General features: G+C 32.1%; 1 protein-coding gene across 1 annotated transcript; it reads left to right on the top strand.

The window, feature by feature from the left end:
- The first annotated feature begins 19414 nt into the window (after positions 1-19414).
- LOC139493063 (uncharacterized) lies at positions 19415-21814 on the top strand. The gene is made up of 2 exons (XM_071281206.1): positions 19415-19748; positions 20331-21814. The coding sequence occupies exons 1-2, from the start codon at positions 19415-19417 to the stop codon at positions 21812-21814; spliced, it is 1818 nt and encodes a 605-aa protein (XP_071137307.1).
- Positions 21815-23349: the final 1535 nt, after the last annotated feature.

Raw genomic sequence — 23349 nt, 5'->3', positions numbered from 1 at the left:
TAATAATACTCTAGGGGATTTACAGTCCATCAGCAGTGGTATCAACCCAATGTAAGTTAATGAAAATAACACTATAAAGTTCGTACATTCATAGAGTTTATTTGTGATTTACCTTCAATAGAACTACAAGAACCCAAACATTTGAAAGGCAGGCTAGGGATATTTAAATAGAGTAGAAATGTTTATATTGAATTCCTATAAGTAAACCTATACCTTCCTAAATTCTTATCAGTATTCAAGTTATTTCAGTTTAATGTAGGCATGTTTGAAGTAGAAACAAATTTTCCAATTGACCACTTTTATTTTGTTCAACTAAAGAGAAATTTCCTGATGGAGAGGTTTTCTTATTAATTACTTACTGGAGTGTGGAATTTCTTTGCCTCTCGTAATTCCTCTTTTAGTCTGTCAATTTGGTTTTCTAAACTTGCATTCTGTATTCGAAGTATAGAGAGTTGTTCTGAATCTAAATGCGATTTATTTAACTGCTCTTTCAAATGTTTAATCATCACCTGAAAAAAGAATTTTATGATCATCTATTTTAATAATTTACTGTTTTATTCATCAAATGTACAAGCCATTAACACAGAAAGATGAATAATTTTTTTATAAAATTATTAAACAGAAAAGAAGGTCAAGATTACTTTGACCTATAGTTGATTACTCTTAACTGATAGTGACTTGAATGGAGAGCTGTCTCATTGGCATTCATACCACATCTTCTTATTTCTATTGAATCCTTACCTGTTGAGCATCTGTTTTTGACTGTAACTCTGTTGAATTATTACCTGTTGAGCATCTGTTTTTGACTGTAACTCTGTTGAATTATTACCTGTTGAGCATCTGTTTTTGATTGTAACTCTGTTGAATTATTACCTGTTGAGCATCTGTTTTTGACTGTAACTCTGTTGAATCCTTACCTGTTGAGCATCTGTTTTTGACTGTAACTCTGTTGAATCCTTACCTGTTGAGCATCTGTTTTTGATTGTAACTCTGTTGAATTATTACCTGTTGAGCATCTGTTTTTGACTGTAACTCTGTTGAATTATTACCTGTTGAGCATCTGTTTTTGACTGTATCTCTGTTGAATTATTACCTGTTGAGCATCTGTTTTTGACTGTAACTCTGTTGAATTATTACCTGTTGAGCATCTGTTTTTGACTGTAACTCTGTTGAATCCTTACCTGTTGAGCATCTGTTTTTGACTGTAACTCTGTTGAATTATTACCTGTTGAGCATCTGTTTTTTACTGTAACTCTGTTGAATCCTTACCTGTTGAGCATCTGTTTTTGACTGTAACTCTGTTGAATCCTTACCTGTTGAGCATCTGTTTTTGACTGTAACTCTGTTGAATCCTTACCTGTTGAGCATCTGTTTTTGATTGTAACTCTGTTGAATTATTACCTGTTGAGCATCTGTTTTTGACTGTAACTCTGTTGAATTATTACCTGTTGAGCATCTGTTTTTGACTGTAACTCTGTTGAATTATTACCTGTTGAGCATCTGTTTTTGACTGTAACTCTGTTGAATCCTTACCTGTTGAGCATCTGTTTTTGACTGTAACTCTGTTGAATCCTTACCTGTTGAGCATCTGTTTTTGATTGTAACTCTGTTGTAGTCTTACCTGTTGAGCATCTGTTTTTGACTGTAACTCTGTTGAATCCTTACCTGTTGAGCATCTGTTTTTGACTGTAACTCTGTTGAATTATTACCTGTTGAGCATCTGTTTTTGACTGTAACTCTGTTGAATCCTTACCTGTTGAGCATCTGTTTTTGACTGTAACTCTGTTGAATCCTTACCTGTTGAGCATCTGTTTTTGACTGTAACTCTGTTGAATCCTTACCTGTTGAGCATCTGTTTTTGATTGTAACTCTGTTGAATTATTACCTGTTGAGCATCTGTTTTTGACTGTAACTCTGTTGAATTATTACCTGTTGAGCATCTGTTTTTGACTGTAACTCTGTTGAATTATTACCTGTTGAGCATCTGTTTTTGACTGTAACTCTGTTGAATCCTTACCTGTTGAGCATCTGTTTTTGACTGTAACTCTGTTGAATCCTTACCTGTTGAGCATCTGTTTTTGATTGTAACTCTGTTGTAGTCTTACCTGTTGAGCATCTGTTTTTGACTGTAACTCTGTTGAATCCTTACCTGTTGAGCATCTGTTTTTGACTGTAACTCTGTTGAATCCTTACCTGTTGAGCATCTGTTTTTTTATTGTAACTCTGTTGTAGTCTTACCTGTTGAACATCTGTTTTTGACTGTAACTCTGTTGAATCCTTATCTGTTGAGCATCTGTTTTTGACTGTAACTCTGTTGAATCCTTACCTGTTGAACATCTGTTTTTTTATTGTAACTCTGTTGTAGTCTTACCTGTTGAGCATCTGTTTTTGGTTTTAACTCTGTTGAATCCTTACCTGTTGAGCATCTGTTTTTGATTGTAACTCTGCCATTTTAGAGGCAGAATGTTGTAAAGCGTTGTCCGCCAAAAATTTCTGTAGATCCCTCTGGTGTGAAGATCTTAGTACACCAATCTGTGAAAAAGTGAATTCCAAGACATTTTAACTACTGTAAATTTAGAAATTATTGTGTGCATTTATTATTACGATTTTGTCATTTCAGACTTAAGTGCGATTTTAATTTTTACGATTTTGAGAAAAATCCTGGTTAATTCATATAAAATTCTTCAAAATGTGAGTTTAAATTATTGCGTTTGCAACTCTGTCGCATTTTTTCGCAATAATAAAAACCTCGCAATAATTTCTGAATTTACAGTATATAAAACAAATAGTTCAATTTTGATTGGTGATTGGATGGCAGATTAACGTTACAAATAAGATGCCATGTATAGGCCAAGAACATGTAAGTGTGATATGAGACTAAGTATACAAGACAGACAAACTGAGCCTGATTTTTATCTTGCTATTTCTCAACGGTCTGCAGGAAGACATGTCACCCTACCCATACAAATTATTCTGACTCGGGGCAAGCAGTATTTGCTCTTCCTCCTTAATGCTATGTGATTTACAGTCTTTATATTGACCAAGGCGAAACTCAAACTCATTAACTACCACACTCAAGGCAAAAACGCTACTACATTTGTTTTATCACAAAAATATATAATCGACCACAAAGGTTATATTAAGAGGAACAAACTAAATAGAAAGGCAGCTTTTATTTAGCTTCATGGTTACTTTATTTCCATGAGATGCTGATGTAACTTTTTTCTATGGAGGTTATCTCAACATGCAATTTATCTTTTTTTTCCACAAATAATTACGATAACAAATCCCTTAAGGAACTCCAATTTAGTATCCCATTCCAAACCTCATCATAAATTGTTTAAAAGTCAATCATTCAAAAGTATATCATGCTTTTATCACACAGTTTTACAATTAAATCATTAATGTGCTTAACTTTCATCCAAGTATTGATCCCAATATGGATCAAATACTTAGGGATACAAAATTATTGTAATTAACAAACACTTTGCATTTTACCAAACAAAGTCCTAAATTCCATAGATTATAATAAATCATTCTAATAAATCTACATATATATGTCACTGGTACCTGTTCTTCATATTTTTCTCTTGTTTTACGATTCTTATCTTCAAATTGAGCCTGATATTTCTGTAATTCAATCCTATGTGTATCTACCTCTAGCTGTAGTTCATCAACCTAATAAAAGATATATTATGACAATTTATTCATTCTGTTAGTTAGTAATAGTAATTTTCCTTTAACTAAATGAGGGAAGCAAGATTTATTTCCTTAAATTGAATAGGGCATCAAGAGTAATTTCCCTTGAACTGAGTGAGAAGTCACAGAAGTAACTCTGTACACTCTTATTCTATCAAATATTTGTATATTTTAATGAATCAGCTTTTTTAATGATCATTTTAAGTATTACTAATTAAGAGTCATTCTATCAGATACCAACTGATTTCTATAAGAAGATGTAGAGGTTTTTTGGTGATTATTAGGGACTTTAGTTTATTGATAACTGCTGTTTATCCAATGACAAATATCATGCAAAACAAATACATGTCTGTTTAGAGTTACATACTTAAAAAAAATTGTGAACATTGAGATGAATTAGGCAATACTTTCTACACTTTTGACTCCAGTTCCATTTATTTTGCACTTGAAAACGGAAATTAAAATGACTTAAGTGTTGTCGCTCAAAATAGGGTTGGTCAGGTAACTGTAAACAGATATATATTTTTTGGCCTTATATTTATTAAGGACAATTACAAATTAACAAGAGATATACATATCTTTTTCTTAATGAATCAAACATTCACATCATACATGGTAGACTCTAAGAGAAAACCATACCTTTGATTTCAACACTTCGTTTTCTTTTATCACATCAGATATATGAGTTCTATCAGCAAATGTTTCTGGTTCATATTGTTTTCCATTCACTCTCTCTGTTAATCCGTTCATTTCAGATAAAACTTCTGTTTCATCTTCATCCATCTTTCTTGTCTTTCCTTTACCTTTCATCTTCTTATTTTTATCTAACAATATAAACAATTAGTTGAATACTATGTTGAACTCAAGATGTATTTTTTACTTTTTGTGTTGTTGGGTTGCTATCTGACAATAGAAAGGCCTATGCATTGTATCACATATCATTCATATTGAAGTAATAAATAAATAACTATTTTAAAAGATGTAAAATGAAACAATTAAAAGAACATTAATCTCTATTTTTTAAATTGATTTATTCAGCTCTAGACAGACTGCACACTAGTAACCCGAATTTAACTTGATCGGACAAAAACGTGTTAACGCTATTTAAATGAGATTGATCGTTATTTGATAAAGATTGACAAAAATTAAAAATTATATTTAATTCATTTCAATTCATATCAATTCATTTTAACGCCAGTCAAATAGATTTCTCTGCGGTGAATCAATTGAAATCAAGTTGCTGGTTAGTTGCGTTAAACTAATAGGCCACGCCCCCGTTAAACTATTTCAAACATGCATTAAATCGTTTTAAACATGGATAGGACCCGGGATTTTTACAGGTAAATCACCCAAGCAAAACGACCTCGATGTATATATCGTTTTTTTGTTTCAAACTTTAAATGCGTATAGTCTTAGTAAAGTCAGATGCTCCACAATTTAAACAAACGAACGTATAATACACGGGACATGTACCTATATAAGGCCTTTAAATAAAAACATTAAAATATATATGCACGCGCGGTTTAAAAATGCAAAACTTTTGAATCTGTTGAAAATAAAATAGTTAGATATATAACATGATTCTAATTTGCTCAAGTGCACTAGATCTTTATCGCATATACACATGCGTTTCAAAAATTGCCAAGTTCTATGAAAACTCGTGGCATGTAAGTTACGTGTGGTCCTTTGCAACTATTTACGAAACTTTATGTATTCCTGTATATTTACCGTTTCTCTTTTTTCTGTTTTACTATATTGTACTCGTAAATCAAATGTAGACACGGAAAACTACACAGAAATTATTTATTGTGTACATAATTTAAATCGATGTATCTTATATTTCCGGTAAGCAACAAATATTCATTATCTTGCTGTATATTGATATATGGAAAAGCTTGTAATGAAAAACAAGGTTTTGTTGAATAATAACATTGACGAAGATAATGTTGACGTATGTTAAATATGATAAACAGAAAGTCATGCTCAAAATTCTAAATGAAGTAGCAGCCCACTGAACTTTTAAAACTGTGTTAAATTGTAATACCGGTCACTGGCCAAATCGAGCCTTAATTGTTGAAGAGAAGCAAATATCAAACAAACATTGGTCTTACGATTCTGTAAAAAGATTATTGTGCTGTCATACACCCTGACGTACTTGTAATAAATGATCATGTATTCTGTATATATGAAATAAATTTTAGTCTGCGATAACGATAGGTGAGTTGATTAAAGTTTAACGACCTTGACTGGCTATTTGTCGGCTTAGTCTCAAGTTTTTTAATATTTTAAAAGAAAACATATATTTACGTTTTGGGCATTTCATATAAGTCTACTTACAAAATCGAAATGAACAAAAACATTGTTAAAAAAAAATGGAAAAGAAACATTCTGCATTGTTGCTTTCATATAATTTTATTTCATATTTGAGCGGAAATTTTTAACTTAAAACTGATTGTAGTTAAGATAAAATATTTCATCTAGGTGCTCTCCTTGAAGTTCTCGTTACATATTAAAATGAGTTTCATTGGTCGGAACGTTTGCAAACTTTCAATCCAGGTGTTCTCATCGAGGTCCGCGTTCATGATTCAATTCAATACACAATATGAAGTCCAGTTCGGCTAACAGAAATCAAATTAAGACTCTACGATGTCCGATTAAACAAACAGATTTTTTAGAAAAATTACACATTAACGACAAAAATGTCTATCTTTTTCTCCAATGAAAATCATTACTATTTATATTAGAACAAGTCAAAAGTTGCCGGAGCTTGATTTATAATTCAAACGAAACTCTAATAAATAATTATCCGGTTTGTATTTTTCAAAATAACTATTATATATGATTTATGGTGCATACGAAACTCTAATAAATAATTATCCGGTTTGTATTTTTCAAAATAACTATTATATCCGATAACAATCGAAAAATAGATTATCGGTTAAAACTACCGATTTTTCTATGAGAGAAAAATTATCCTTATTTGAGTCAACTTTGTAATATAGATTCATAAAGGAAAAACCATATCCTCAAGTTTTTTATGCAGCACTAGTAAGCATAGTTCGTCTGTTCTAGCTTCAAACCAAGCCATCATAAATACACCAGAGATTACTAAAATGAAAGTCTTTTCGCTCATAGAGATTTTTTGGTAGGTATTAAGCTTCAATTTGACCAATCACTTCCGTAAATTTTCGATTTTTTTCAGAATTACGAAATATATGTTATAATCCTTGACCTACCCGAAGCTTATACTTCGTTCATTCGATTGTAAGAAATTATTTTTTTTAATAAACCGGTCTTTTACTGCAAAAAAAAACCAACAAAAGATAAAAGCGATTTTTGTTTGAAGTAACGAAGGTCATTCTTAAAAAAAAGAAAGTTTTCGTGTTTAGGTCTTCCTGATGCAAACGTAAAAGTTGAAATGAAAATTACACTCCGAGATTACACTAAAGACATTTCGCTAGCACACATGGGACTAGATTTATTTATCGTTCATTTGCAAGTCAAAAATAATAATAATGCAAAACAAATGATAAAACTTCCAAATTTAAAATTGAGAAAAAATCCGACAGGAAACCAAAGTACAAAGGTACAGCATTTATATAAAAACAATCTCTATATATATCCAACTTCAAAATGTGAGGTAAATCGATTAGCTTACGCTAGCCAAGCAACCAACAGACAAAATAAATCTTGCGTCCCCGATCAAGACTACCTATAGACACGGAATAAAAGATAAGGAAATAATGGCATGTAAGATTGGTAACAAACACATTTATGCAAACATGAAGCAGCTGTTTCTTTACTGAACTGGTCAGTGGTAATACAAAACCAGGGTTTCAAAAAGATGAAGAAAAAGTCCCATGTTTGAAATTTTAAAACAAAGTTGAAACAAAGGCTTGTCTTCATATCAAATTGTTTTCACGGCGAATGTCTTGCAAGAAGCAAACTCCCATTACTCCGGTGTCGCCCCTACATGTACATAATTTTGCGTGATCTATGCATGTTTCTGAATTACTTGTCTTTTGTTCATTTACTTTTCTACTAAATGACTATAGTCTAAGTGTTAATTATATTAATTTTCATTTGTAAATGTCTGGTGTCGCAATGATGCATGTCCACCAATTAATATCCAGACATTGTGCGAAAAAATATAGTTTAGAAGATATCAAAGTCAGAGCTTAACAAAAATACAAATTATCAATGGTCAGCGTTTTTATTCCTGTTCATCTTTATTGTCGCTAGAGGGTATTCAACAATGAAAGAATCACTTGTTTACCAGAACAATTAACAAACGACACTTGCAAGAAAGGATCTGAGAGTACTTAAGTTTCTGACAGCTAGTTCACACTGTTACGTTTGAAGTCTTCCTGTCCGTCATCCCGCAATCGCTATTTAGAAGACCATAAGTGAATGAATAATTTGATTTTCTGTCTCAGGACCTACGTATATATAAAATACTTGCCACTGAACATTGAACCAAGTAAAATCAATACACATCGTTTCATATATAAAAATCAATCTACAGATGAGTAAGCATTTCTTTGTTGGTTAGACTCCCTTTTGTGGGAGTTGAACACTGTGCGGGACAAATTTCTTCTCATGGGAAGATATATTTTTTTCCCATGGGAATATCAGTTTTTTCTTTTATTTTGTTTCAGAATTTGTAAAAGTGCTATGATATATCGAAATGGACTGACAATCACTAGTAACCAATAACTGAAACAATTTAACAGACATTTCAACACATTAAAAGTATTTCTATCATACTTTTACACTCAAAAGTCTTTTTATATCGTTAAATGATTGATAGAAATTCTACACGAATCAGCGGCTGATTTTGTAATTTGAATCTTTCACCTTTGTCTTCGGTCAATATCCTCGTGCATTTCATGTAATAGTGTTCGCTGAACTGTCAAGTATCAGAAACATGTCTTTTGAATTTCAGAATTTAATTTAAGAATTAAAATTATAATTCTGTTTTAATCTATATACATGGGGAATGACGAATCGTGTTTTAGATTGTTTTCTAATTATTACCTTATAATTTCGTGAATTTACATCATAATTATTATGAATGTACTTATTCTTTTTCGTCTACGTAACTCGATATGCGTTTTTCGCCACTAGAAATATGTGCACTTACATTTTTTGTTCAAATTTCCTAATCATGCTTATGCAATGTTGTAACTCGTCTACACAAAAATCTATAATTTCAATTCATTTTTGGCAAACACCTTTGGAAGTCTTTTCTAGATCTTTTATAACCTCTCAGGTAATTATCAAAGAAAATCCAGAGTTTTGCATTTACAAGGACGTGTACGGATGAGGATCCGATTAGATATAATCTTTGTGATATATTCACTTGTACTTTACTCGTAGGCTGTCTAGGTGTACTGTAATTTATGGTTTAAAGGAATACGAATACTTTATTTTTCATAAAACTTCAATTACTAGTTATCAAGAACATACATACACATAACTATGAGGTAAAATTATTACATGCATGTGTAGACGATACAGTTAGATTAACTTGGAGACTGACTTTCACATTTATAACTTTTGCATAGTTTTTCTAATATTACAATATTTGATGAGTTTAACTGTTTATCAGCTTTAAAGATATAAGGGTTTGACTAATAGTAGTTCCTTAAACATTTCCTTCTTCTCCTATAGTTTAAATGTTCTACAATTCATAATGTAATGGTACTCGTCATCAATTTTGTTTGTGTCACAGAGACGACATATTCTGTCTTATCTGTGTAAATCCTGAGTCCTTTTAGACTCAATCGTCAACTACCACATCTATATCTGTGTAATATATGAATTTAGAAAGGTAAAAAGGAAAAATAGTTTTTCAAATTGGTAATTCTTTTTGAAAATACGATAACATTATGTTTTATGTGATTTTGCGATAAAAGCAAAGAATATTTCTTGAAACTGGTCTTTTGGGTTTTGTTTAATACGTTTTGACAACCATTTATCACAAACTGTTCACAAGGACGGATAAATATTATACGTCCTTTCTGTGCATCATAATTCGAAATAGTTGTAATTTCAAATATTTTAAAATTTGTATTTTTTTCCTCACTAGATAGGTGAAAGTATGTAAAAAATTTATTGCGAAAATGCATTACGAGCATTAATCTATACTTTTAAGTTAGAATTAAGAGTCTCAACTTTTTTCAAAACCCATGTATTATTTATGTTTATGTTAAAGGCTTTTGATTGGATAATAGTTAAAGGTAGGCGTGGTTTTTGGTAACTTTCCTCCAATCAACTGGCCTATTCGACAAACCTGTGTGCGCTGATGCGTGTAAACTGGGTATTGTAACGGTACGTGTCTTATATCAGAATCTATCGTGCGTGACCAATGTTTATTGTATAATTTCTTGTCATGTTGTCAAATTATCTGAAATACAAGTTCTAAAGGTTACATCTTTTTTAAAGATTATTTTCGGCAGTGCCCCCGATATACGATGTAAAGTGTTTAAGGCCGTGCTCACACCAAACGCCGTGTTAAGTAAACATGTTTGCAATTAGGTTAATGTAATGGACACTGGTTTCACATTAAATTTGTTCACATCTATAGGGCGTATTGCATTTCCGCTAATTTTTCAAAGTATCAATACTACGTTTTTTGCAAATTTTAAGTATACGTTTCCGTAATTTGTATTTATTACTTTTCCGGAAATTTATCTGGTAAATTATATATATTTAAATATAATTATATTAGATAAATATTTCATTTTATTTTTTTTAATAATGAAAAGGTTCTGATCTTATTTCTTCAATATATTAAATATAACTAGTTGACTCTGGATTTTGGTAAATGGCCAACACGTTTCTTTGTACGACGTTTTCATCCATTTTAATGAAATTGTTGACTTTTACTTGCATGTTTTGATGAGCTTTAACTTAATAAATATTGTTTTTTTTTTATTATGGCTTGCTTCCGATCAACAGTTATTCCTTAATCATTTGCGGAAAAGTAATAATTATTTTTTTGCGGAATAGTTATTTTTTTCTTGGAAAAGTAAGATATTTATTTGCGGAAACGTCAACTTTTTTTTCCGGAAACATCTTTTCTTTTTCCCGGAAAAGTAATGCCAATTTGCGGAAACGTAAAACGCTGCATCTATACACCTTGTTTAATTAACTGTAAATAAGATTTGTTCATACTTGTAAACTATGTGTCATTTAAATGTTCATTACGTAGAACTGAATTCAAAGTTGTCGGACAATTTTTCTAGTATAGTATTAAGGGAACGACCATTTGACTTCAAAAGGGGGATGGAAATATTCCGATCCCGAATTTGATAAAAAAAAATCTGGTTATACAGATGATAAAAAAATATACTGAATCAATAGTTTCCCCATACATTATAATGTTAAATATTGAAAAAAGTATTTGATCACCAGCATCGGAAAACAAAACGGAATGAAAACGTAGGCGCGAAAATAACTCCCTCCCTTTTTTTTAAGTTAAGTGGTTGCTACCTAATGAAAGCCATTTTTGTAATATGCAGTAGTTTGAACATACTAGAGATGTCTCGATTACGCATTAGAAAACGTTAACTGCTGAAGCGTGCTTACAGCCAAAAAAAGGATTGAGATATTAAGCATCACTACATTTTTTTATCTTTTCTGTTTGTTTCAAATGGTATCTTTTCTCCAATATAGGAGTATTTGGTAAAGAAATAGGGTGACGTTTTTTTTTAAATTTTAAGTGTTATTTAACGGATCTGAGATACTAGACAAACATATCATTTACCTCACACTTTTTTTACTCATGCTTTAATGCGTGACTCTGTTTGAGTAATGACCAGTGGCGAATATTTCTGTGTACGTCAAGTCGATTCGGGAAGACCTTTTCAAATGAATTAGGCAGCAGCTATTTATTTCATTTTTATTTCTTGGAATGGGGTGGGGATGCGTGGGCTTTAGATTTTTTTAGGACAAATTTTGGTGACAAGTCGAAATCAATTTTAGCATTATATAAAGTGGCAGCTGTTTTCAGGGCCAAAAACTGGAAATATTTTTTTTATTCAAAACAAAATTCATAGCCCCCCCTGCCTAAGGATTAAAGGTTTTCTTTTTATATTATAATTAGTTTGGATTTTAATTCGTCTTAAAGATTTAATTTTTACTGCCGGTTTCTTAATTACGGTTTCAGTTGTTATAATTCACACACAAATTAATTGGGTTATTTTGAAATCTGCTGCATGGTTTATTCCATTGGCAATCATATTCAAGAAAAGTTGTAAATCTTGAATATTATACAATTACTGTCTTTTGATGAGGTAAATATGCGGTTTTATTGACTTTTGAAAAACTGATATTCACTGAGGCCGACGGCCGAAGTGAATATCAGTTTTTCAAAAGTCAATTAAACCCCATATTTACCGAAACAAAAGACAGTAATTGTTTTATTCCATATTCCGAGAAAAGAAAATGATTTAATGACAAACATATTATACCAAAACAAAGTTTACATGAAACGTTTTAACGTAACGTTGCAGGTAAAAGCATGTGACGTTAAGCGCGGTGAATAACACTTTCTCAGGTGAATATGCTTTTTTATTCAAAATCCAATTCGTATAGAGAAACCTACTAAAATAATACCAATATGGAATAATACAGAATATCTTTATGAAGCGTGATTGAGACGTAGATTCACACATATACCAATTATTGTTATCTTTTCTTCATTTACACAAATGAATGTCGGGGATTCGGAATACGGCAGTTATACATGTATTGTCAGTTTATATTTAGTTGAAGCATTATCGAACTAATACGATTTTCATCTTTAAATTTCACTTTGCATGCACTAAATATCTAATCCATTTGTTTTAAACAATATGATATGTTTTAACTAAATATCTAATCCATTTGTTTTAAACAATATGATATGTTTTAACTACAAAATATCTAAATGAGATTATATAGGAATAACTTGTGGTGTATTCATGTATACTAGTATGTAATAATAATAAAAAGAAACCAACAGCACTATTTGACGAAGACGAAATAAAGGATTGAATTTTAACGTCCAGTGACATATATTACAATGATGTCGAAACAGAACTTGAAATTGACAAAAGGTTTTCATAGAACCGTCGCTTTTCCAAAGAATTCACGCTTAGTTGCGATGTCACAACTTCGGGTTCGGGATCATACGTCTACATTTTAAGGGATTAACAAAGAGGACAATCGAAGAATATGACGTGTTTACTCGAAAAAAAAACCACACACAACTTAATTTATTGAAATCAATAAAAAAGCAAATATGTGATATGATTGCCAAAAATAATGAGACATTTACAATTAACAATCATAGGTCATCGTATGGCCTTCAACAATGAGCAAAGTTCATACGGTATAGTCATATGAAAGGCCGTGAAATGACAAATGTAAAGGTTCCTGGTTCGATTCCCGTTAGGGATGAAAATTTCAGGAACTCAATTTTCGGCTCTCCCTCGACACCATTTGCGAGTATAGTCTTGGGGAAACGATGACAGTCCGACGGAAGGGGACGATAAATGGCTGACCCGTGTTAAGGATGTACTTAGGTGAGGTTTTGGAATTTGTGTCAAATGTTCGGACTCCTTGGTGTTTTTCCATACAATACAATGTAAAATATATTGCCCCATACGCCCATTTATTTTTTCACATAAGACTTAATTCCTTATGATAGGTCATTTACCAAATTTTTTGAAGATTTTTTATTTTCTTTCTTTTGTTTTGAGGCCTGCAAATATAAGGTAAAAGTCCAAGTCAGCCTTTTCCAGCCATATTTCAAATCTCAAATATCTCGAAAAGGAGGTCCATGACCTATCAATATTTTTAGCTTATGTTTATCCTTAATTGATGCTCTACCAACTGATAGTATCAATTTTAAGTTCTTAATTTATTAATTTTCAGCTAACCTCACCTAAGTACATCCTTAAGAGAGAGCCATATCTCTTGCACGTTAAAGACACCCTTGTAGATTTCGAAAAAGAGTAGGCTAATGCCGCTACAAGGCAGCACTCGAACCCGCCAAGTGGAAAAAGATCAATATAAGTTGCAAAACTTGTTTCCCAATCCACTATAAATAAATATGTTTAAACTAAATGTAAAGCAGTTCGAATGAGAAAACTTATATACTTTTAGAACACCTAAACATATATCTCCATTTTTCAGAAGACATGATAACCCATATGTGTGGTCATCCTAAATTACAGCTCTGTTTGTCTCTTGATTGACAATGGTTCATTTTATCTCGAACTATATAATTTCTAACCTTAGAGACTTTAGTTTTTTATTTTTTTATAAGAAATGAGTATGAACTCTTTAAATTATTATTAAAGGGGGATAATCACTGGAAACAAATCTTATTCGCGGTAGAGCATTTAGCTGTTAAATAGCGCAAATGAAGTTTTTATGTTTGGCGCAAATGAAATATAACCTTGTGCCGCAAATGAAAGATTGGATTTTTTAGACCCTTCTACAACGAAATTTGTTTGACATGCACACGTATAAAAATTGCGGTTTTTATCCAACGCAATCATAGGCTTGAAAGTAGTTTTCAATTTAGACTCGTATATATATATATATATAGTCCAGTGATAATGAATGCCATACTAATTTCCAAATTATACACAAGAAACCAAAATTAAATAATACAAGACTAACAAAGGCTAGAGGCTCCTGACTTGGGACAGGCGCATAAATGCGACGGGTTTAAACATGTTTCTGAGATCTCACCCCCCCCTATACCTCTAGCATAAGTTTCAGTTCAAGAGAAGTCTGGGTCTGATGTCAGAAGATGCATATACGGACCCTGGATTTAAATCAGTTATGATCTGGCGGTTTTTGTCTTTTTTTCAAAATACAAATTTTCGATTGTGACTATCTTTAGTTCCGAATCTTTCTATCATTCTAATTAATTTAGTTTAAATGAAAATAAGGAACTTAGAATTAAACACTGTTGAAGAGAAACTACATATTCGGGTTAAATTCACCTCAGTTTGTTAATTCAAGTTAAACATCTAACATCTTAATCCGTAATCCACATTTACGTGACAACCTTAAATTGTTTATTGTATTTTATCAATCGAATATCCTCACACAGGAAACTGAGACAAATATGTTATTTGTAATGGTATTTATCAAGGGTGCGTCTAAACACTGCTAAGGAGTCCTTAGTGCACTAAGGACTGATAATATGCCACTAAGGACTAGATGGGGTGCTGTTACATGTAATTTCTTTCCATATTATGATAGAAATTGATATTTAATGCATAAATTTCAAATTTTATACAAAAATAATCATAAATAAACGAGATATTCAACATTATTTAGACACGTGCCTGTTTTTCTTTGATATGCCGAAAATCAATGAACCGTTTGACACGTGTCAAATTACATAACTGATTACACGGGAATCCTGCTATCTGTTGTGTTTAATCGACAAGTTTGGTAAAGTTTGATACTAATAAATGAATTGTTGTTGAAATCAAGGATTTGTATAGCAAGATCTTACTATACAAATCCTTGTTGAAATTTTATAAATATTTTTTTTTCAGAATGAAGAAGTATTTTCTCAAGTGTATATTTCTTGTAAATAATAAATTTGTCACTAGAGCAATATATCTAATGTCGGATTTTTATTTGATGTTCATATTTATAAGTGACTGAAATATATATTTTTAAATATTTTAATTCACATTTATATATATATATCTTTCGAAAGTACGTGTTGAAGTTTGGATAACCGACAGAGGTGTTTGTTGCTTTTTCATTAAACTCATCTTGATATTGGGCTGTGATATGTTCGGTAGAACCGAAAATTGAATCTAATATTTCGTAGCTTTGTCGTTGGAACCAATTTTATTTTTCAGGTGGTCGGACACATTATCAATAATGTGTTTTGTAACCGTATCTTTATACAGTTTATTATTTCTTGCAAGCGTGCTTTCATGATTGTGATGACAGGCGACGACGGACATGCGTTTGAACAATAGACTGGTATATATGGAGCTGGAACACTTTAGTTTGTTTCTTGTGGTGAACTTTTCAAAATTTATTTTCATATATGAAGACATTATGCAATGTATTACTGGACAAAACGAAACCAATAAGATAATGCATTTTTACTACATGCAAACACTCTAAGTTCATACTGGGAACAGTATATATCTATATTAATATATATGTTCCTGGTTCATATATGACCCGTTTCAGCAATATATTTCGGCCCTTCAACAGTGAGTAAAGTACATATCACATAGTCATTATTTCATAAATCATTTCGTACAATTTGTTAAAAAAAAATACAAATCGGATTTCCTTCTGACATACTTGTTCTTCTCTAAGAAAAATAGAGTTAAAGAAATTATAGTTGAAAATATTTCTGTCGGCTTTTTCATTTTTTCACGCAATATATTTAGGTTTAGATATTCAGATTAAATTGTACTACAAAAAAATATTTTTTACACATCATGTGATAAAGGCATATGTTCAAGGCTTTCATTCCATTTTTTTTTCTCTGTCAAAATTATATCTTAAGCTCTAAATTAACACATACTGAAAATTTTTCGTGAATACTGTACTAAAAACTATGGAACATTTTTATCCAAATTTTTGGCTCTTTTATATATTCGAAAAGTAAACTTAATCTGACTAAAAATCGGAAAACAAATAAGTACCGTATGAAGCCTTTGTAAACAGATATCAACCTGGTTGGAAACTAGTGGTTTTGATAAAACCCCAAGGACGCCACATGATTTTTTTCTTTCAATTCCATCGTAATTTTTTAGTGAAACCATTTGTATATACACGCATCTTTGTCGAAATTTAAATACAAACAAAACACTTATCAATATATCTATTCCTTTTGTCTTCGTATCTCTTACATAACAAGCCGACCACACTCTAACTTATAAGTCATTTAGTTTGTGCACTATGGTGCACATCAAATAACTTTGTCGGGAAAGAAGTAAAACACAAACAAAATTATTTGTCCTTTTAATGATTTTTAATAAGAACAACACATTTAATTATAAATATTAAGCATAAATCTTTTCGATACAATTGTTTATTACTTAAAATAAAAAGATTATTATTGTTAAATCAGTTGTTATGTCATTTGGCACGTGTCAAACGGTTCATTGATTTTCGGCATATCAAAGAAAAACGGGCACGTGCCTAAATAATGTTGAATATCTTGTTTATTTATGATTATTTTTCTATAAAATTTGAAATTTATGCACTAAATATCAATCTCTAACATAATATGTAAAAATAATACACATAACAGCACTCCTTCTAGTCCTTAGTGGCATTGTATAGTCCTTAGTGCACTAAGGAGTCCTTAGCAGTGTTTAGACGTACCGATTTATCAAAACTAAAATGATTGAAAATATATTTGTAGGATATGAATTTGCCTAATAAGCGAATAATTATAATATATAGATTTCAACATCTTCAATAGAAAGATTACTGATAAGATGTCCAAAATATAAGTACATGTATATTGCGATTAGTGCTATATAGTATGTCAATGATATTGAATGCCCGCTGAGTGTAAAACATATTTCAGCTTAAATCTTTATTTCTGTAAACCCCATTTATTTACTTTCATAGCCTCATATATGTACATGTACATGGTATTTGAAACAGAAACAATATACCGTCGTATATTACAAAAATTGAGAATGGAAATGGGGAATATATAAAAAAGACAAAAACCCGACTATAGAGCAGACCGTGCAAGGGCTGTATAGCCAGTCAAGGTCGTTAAAAACTTCCATTTGTTGTATAGAGCAGACAAAAGAGGAAGGCCTATATTACGGGTCTGCAATGTAGAGAGAAACTCATGCGTATACATACATGCATTATTGTATGCACATGCTTGGACTTATAAATGCATATATATACTTGTACAAGTCCCAGATTGTGTTATAAATTATTTCTTATAAACATACAGGAACATTTTAATGCTAATTCAAACGCACAGGTGTCAATATCTGCAAGTCTACCGGTTTTATAAGTTGTCATTTAAAAAAGTGAAATTATAGTGTATTTTAACAACAAAAAATTATGGATGAATTTATTTTAAAAAATTCCAATCCCTTAAAAACGAGGCATCATCATATATACTTATAAAACAGCTCAAATTCTATTTTGTTAACTTGGAGTAGAAAACTTACAATATATTTTATCTCATTGAAACATGAACGTGGACCCCATTGAGAACACCTTGGATTGAAAGATTGCAAATCTACTGACCAATGAAATGTTTTGGATTTAGAACGCGGACCTCAACGAGAACACCTACATCGATAACACACTATAATCTGTAGACCGTCAGACATATAGCGAGAATTCCAGATTTCGTTTTCTTTTATTTTAAGTAAGGTCACAATATGGAAGAATATATGGTAATTTAAAGATTTAAATTGTAGTTTATACGATAAATAATTCCTGCCTACGTCAGGTGGGATATTAATAGAATACAAATTGAGAAACCAGAGAGAGATATTTTTAGAAATTAATGAGAGAACCGAGATATTTTTAGAAATTACTGAGAGAACTGAGATAATTTTAGAAGATTGGTTAGCCAATCAGATAGGAGATATAAGTAAAGTATTAATAAGCTCGTTTTAAGCTGCCAGTTCATCGTAGCATATTTTAATTTTGTTTTTACAAAAAGTTATTATTACAAAATAGTTGTTTCAGTATTTAAACTGCTATGCATAAACTTTAAGTGTTGGATTATTCAGACTTTATATGAACTCAAATAAGTTATCCCGTGTGATAAAATATATCAGGAAAAGGAGCATGGAATAAACTTTGAACAATCCACGTGTTTGTACGGCGAGAAGTCTTCATTCATACGATATATGTTCTATTTTATATTTGTTTTGGAGTTTTATTATTCATAGATCTGAGGTCTGTTTATTTATTTATTCACCTATATTGCATTTGACATTACATTTATATATACACATGCACGGACGCAATGGGTCCGATTAGGAAAAAGAAAAACAATAACGCAGTCTATAATCCTACATTACTTGAAAATTGGACAATTGCTAGACTAAAAGCAGAGTTAGAAAGAAAGAATATCGCTTTTCCTATAAATGCAAAACGTTTGACATTGGTACGAATTTTGAAACGATACGAAAATTCCGATAGTATCACATCAAACACAACAAACGCACGTGGAGAGGAAGCACGAGGCGAAGACAGTCACACACGTGGTGAGGAACCCTTAAATGGTAGTGCGGTATACCATCATGCATTGCCACAACAAAACGCACGTGTAGATGGGGATCCGCGATCCCAGGATGCACCAAACACAAACAATAATGAAAACACGCCCAGTAACGACAATCGTGTTTTGATTGGAATTGTATCAAAATTATCATCGACTATACAATCCCTACAACAGAATGTTTCCGGCTTAACAGGAAAAGTTAATTTATAACTTCAAGCCAGAAATGAAACTACCAGTATTAGTAGAATCGCAGAAACACCAAATGCAAATGTCTCCGCTCCGGTGGATAGTGCATCCAATATCATCAATCATACTTCTACAAATTCAGGTCAATCTTGGTCAAATTTCAATTTACAGTCCGCATACAATGCATTACAAAACACACGAACTGCACCGAACGCAGCCGCAGGAAGCGAGGAACAGCTTTTAAATATGGGAAATTCAGGCAACATGGTGAGAACAGCACACGGCTATTCTGCAGAAACTCTACCGTTTGTGGAAACAATTTCACCCCAGTTACGAAAGAATATTATATCAGGTATGGACATTAATCTAACATCTTTACTGATACCATACTATTCTGGTTCAGGAACACACGAGTTAAGCTTGAGTGAAGACAAAAACAATAAATCTGACCCTAGGAGTTCAAGATCATTGTCTCTGGGCGAATTTATTCAGGCTTTTGGTATTTATAAGAACATTATGTGTACAACATTTCCTCATCGTAGGAGTGAGCTGGATCTTTATGAACGTGATTTGGTTGATATGGCCACTAGGTATCCGGGTAAGGGATTTTACGAGTACCATAAACGGTTTTCTGCTGATGCGGCAGCTCATTTAAGGCATAACAATATTCCTGTTGACTGGTCTATAAGAAATAACACTTTATTTTGCAATATTTTTGCGAACATTAAACCTAACACATGTAGCATTTGCGGTAGCACTTTTCACTCAAGTAGTTATTGTAATCAGTCAAACAATAGCAACAGGAATACGACAGGGTCATACAGGTCAGATCAAGACATACACGGCAGGGAGCGTTCTTACCATGGAGGAAAGGAAATCTGTAATAATTTCAACGGGAAAACAGGTTGTTTTAGACCTCATTGTAGAAATTTACATATTTGTCTAAGTTGTAATGGAGAGCACCCTAAAACAGTCTGTACGAGTTCAAAAAACGAGGCACTAGGACCCAACAAAATCGGGTCCAATATGCAGAGAAGAATGTAAACGATCAAGTTTCCCTAAGTTTAGGAGTATCAACACCCATTGTGATTAGTAATTTAGTTCATGAATTAGAAAATCATCCAAATAAGGAATTTAAGAATTACCTAGTTTCTGGGTTAAGTCAAGGTTTTTTCCACAGGTATTACAACATTACCATCTAAGTCTATTGAGTGCAAAAACTTAAGATCAGCGTTATCTCAACCAACACACGTTTTAAAATTAATAGAGACGGAGGTAGAAAAGGGCTATTTAGAAGGACCATTTGATTTCATTCCATTTACACATTACCGCATTAACCCTATCGGTGTGGCAGAAGGTAAATACAATAAAAAGAAGCGTTTGATCGTAGACTTGTCAGCGCCTCATGAGGATCCAAAAAATCCTAGTTTAAACGAACTTATCGATAAAGATGAATTTTCTTTGCAATATGTTTCAATTGATGATGCTATCAGAACTATCAAAAGCCTAGGTTTTAAATCTTGGCTTTTAAAAACTGATATAGCCGACGCCTTCAAGGTTATGCCCCTGTCGCCAATGTTATGGCCGTTTCATGGAATCAAATGGGATGACAGATATTACTTTTTTAATAAATTGGTGTTTGGGTGCAGGTCTAGCCCAAAAATCTTTGACACTCTTTCACAAGCAATTTGTTGGATTGCTCAGAACAATTACAATATAGAGCACATTTTACACTTGTTAGATGTTTTTCTAGTTATTGTACCAGAACAAGACAATGCTCAACAAACTATGAATACTTTTTTAGATATTTTTAAGTCATTAGGTGTGCCACTTTCATTTAAGAAAACTGAAGGACCATGTCATAAGTTAGAATATTTAGGGATATTTTTAGATACTATTAATATGGAGGCTTATCTCCCTTTAGAAAAGGTTTTACGAATTCAAGAAATTATAGAATATTTCAGTAAGCGCAATTCGTGCACTAAAAGAGAGTTATTAAGTTTACTAGGGCAATTAAATTTTGCGTGCAGAGTTATAGTGCCAGGTAGATCATTTGTTTCACACTTAATTAAACTGTCTACTACTGTTAAAAAGTTGCATCACCATGTGCACTTAAAAAGTTGTAAACCTGATCTTGTTATGTGGTCAAAATTTTTAAAAGATTGGAATGGTGTTTCCTTCTTTTTAAATGATAATATAACGAATGCTGCGGACATTCACTTGTTTACTGATGCTACACCTTCCTCATTTGGAGGTTTTTATCAAAATGAATGGTTTCAAGGTGACTTTCCTTATGAACTATTGTCTTGTGAGCAAACATCTATGGCGTTTTTTGAATTGTATCCCATTGTAATGGCATGCGTACTGTGGGGAGATAGATGGAAAAGGAAACGTATATTATTCAATTGTGACAATTTAGCTACTGTTGATATTATTAAAAAGGGTAGATCTAAGATTCAAAGCTTGATGAAGTTAATGAGAAAGCTCACTTATCATTCAGCAATTAATAATTTTGTAGTGCATGCCAAACACATTCCTGGTATAAAAAACTGTATAGCTGATTCTCTTTCTCGTTACCAGATGATGAAGTTCAGGGCCTTGGCACCACATGCAAACGCGATACCAACTCCTTGTCTGCATCCCTCAGAGCTGATGATGGTTTGAATTTAAAGATAGACGAATTATGGGATGCGTCTTTGAGCGAAAGCACTAGATTGACATATAAATCCGCTTTTAAATGATTCATAACTTTCCTGGTCATGAATGGTCAACCGTGCTCTGAAGTTAATCTTCCTTATGTAAAAGAAGATCTTCTAGTCTATTTCGTAACTTATTGTCAAAAAGCACTTAATCTGAAACACCAGACTATTAAACTCTATCTTGCCGGAGTACGTCATTATTATATAAGATTTTTAGGATATGATCCTATGGCGAATGCTATCAGATCACCAGTTATTCTTCGGGGTATTAAAAAATCTCAGAACAATGTTGTTCAAGAAAGATTGCCAATTACATCATCAATTTTGAATAAGCTTTGTGCTTTATTATCGAAAGGAATATTTTCACCAGTGCTAGACCTCATGTTTCAGTGTGCTTTTAAAATGGCATTTTTCGGTTTTCTTAGGTGTGGAGAATTTACCTGTCGGTCTTATAATGATAATTCATGTACAGTACTTTTGCAAGATATCACTGTGGATCCGACGAAACAGTTTTTCATTTTTCGCCTGCGATCATCTAAGCGTGATCCCTTTCGTCAAGGCGTGAATATTACTATTTATGAAAATGACACATTTAAACCAGTGGATACAATGAATAAGTATCTGTCTATAAGATATAACAATGGCGCTTTACCAAAATCTCCACTTTTTGTCGAGGATGAATTTCAATCATCGCCGTTAAGCAGGGAAACATTTATTTCTTCATTGAGACAACTATTAGACATACTTGGCTATAATACTGTTAAGTTTTGTGGTCACTCCTTTCGTATAGGAGCAGCTACATCCGCAGCAGCATGTGGTGTCGAGTTTCATATAATTCAAACATTAGGCAGGTGGTCATCAGACTGTTACATACGATACATACGAACTGATGCCAAAGTATTGAAAAGAGCTCAGCACGATATGTGTTTTCATAACTAGTTCATTTGTTGTAGTTTAAAGCTTCAGAGAGATTATTATTGTTTCTTTTTTTGTAGTTTTACACACATGTAATTTTTGTTTTTGTTTTTTGTAACATTATGTGACATTTGAGTGGTAAAAAACAAACAAAAAAAAACAAAAAAAAAAACAACACCAAAAACATGGAGACCATTTTAATTCCATATTTTAATAAATTTAGGTTAGATTACATAACTAAATAAAAAAAATAAAAAAAAAATAATATTAAATCGCAATAAATGATGTATCTATCTTGGGGGCTTTCACTCATTTAATAGTATTAAATTCGCTTAATTTGGCCATGTTAATTTCGGGGAAATTATTTTTTACCCCCAAGTCAATTATACATCAGTATAGTATATATTCTTAATTATCAGTTCCAATTATTATTGTATAAGTAAGCATGGGATTATTTTGCATATCGTGCTGCTGGTATCCACCGCAGCCGATACCCCGCTGTTGGTATCCACCGCAGCCGAAACCCCGCTGCTGGTATCCACCGCAGCCGAAAAACCCGCTGCTGGTATCCACCGCAGCCGAAAC

The sequence above is a fragment of the Mytilus edulis genome, chromosome 10, assembly GCF_963676685.1.
Source record: "Mytilus edulis chromosome 10, xbMytEdul2.2, whole genome shotgun sequence".
In the NCBI taxonomy this organism is placed as follows: Eukaryota; Metazoa; Mollusca; class Bivalvia; order Mytilida; family Mytilidae; genus Mytilus; species Mytilus edulis.
Note: the sequence above shows the minus strand (reverse complement) of the source record. Positions and strands in the feature narration are given on the sequence as shown.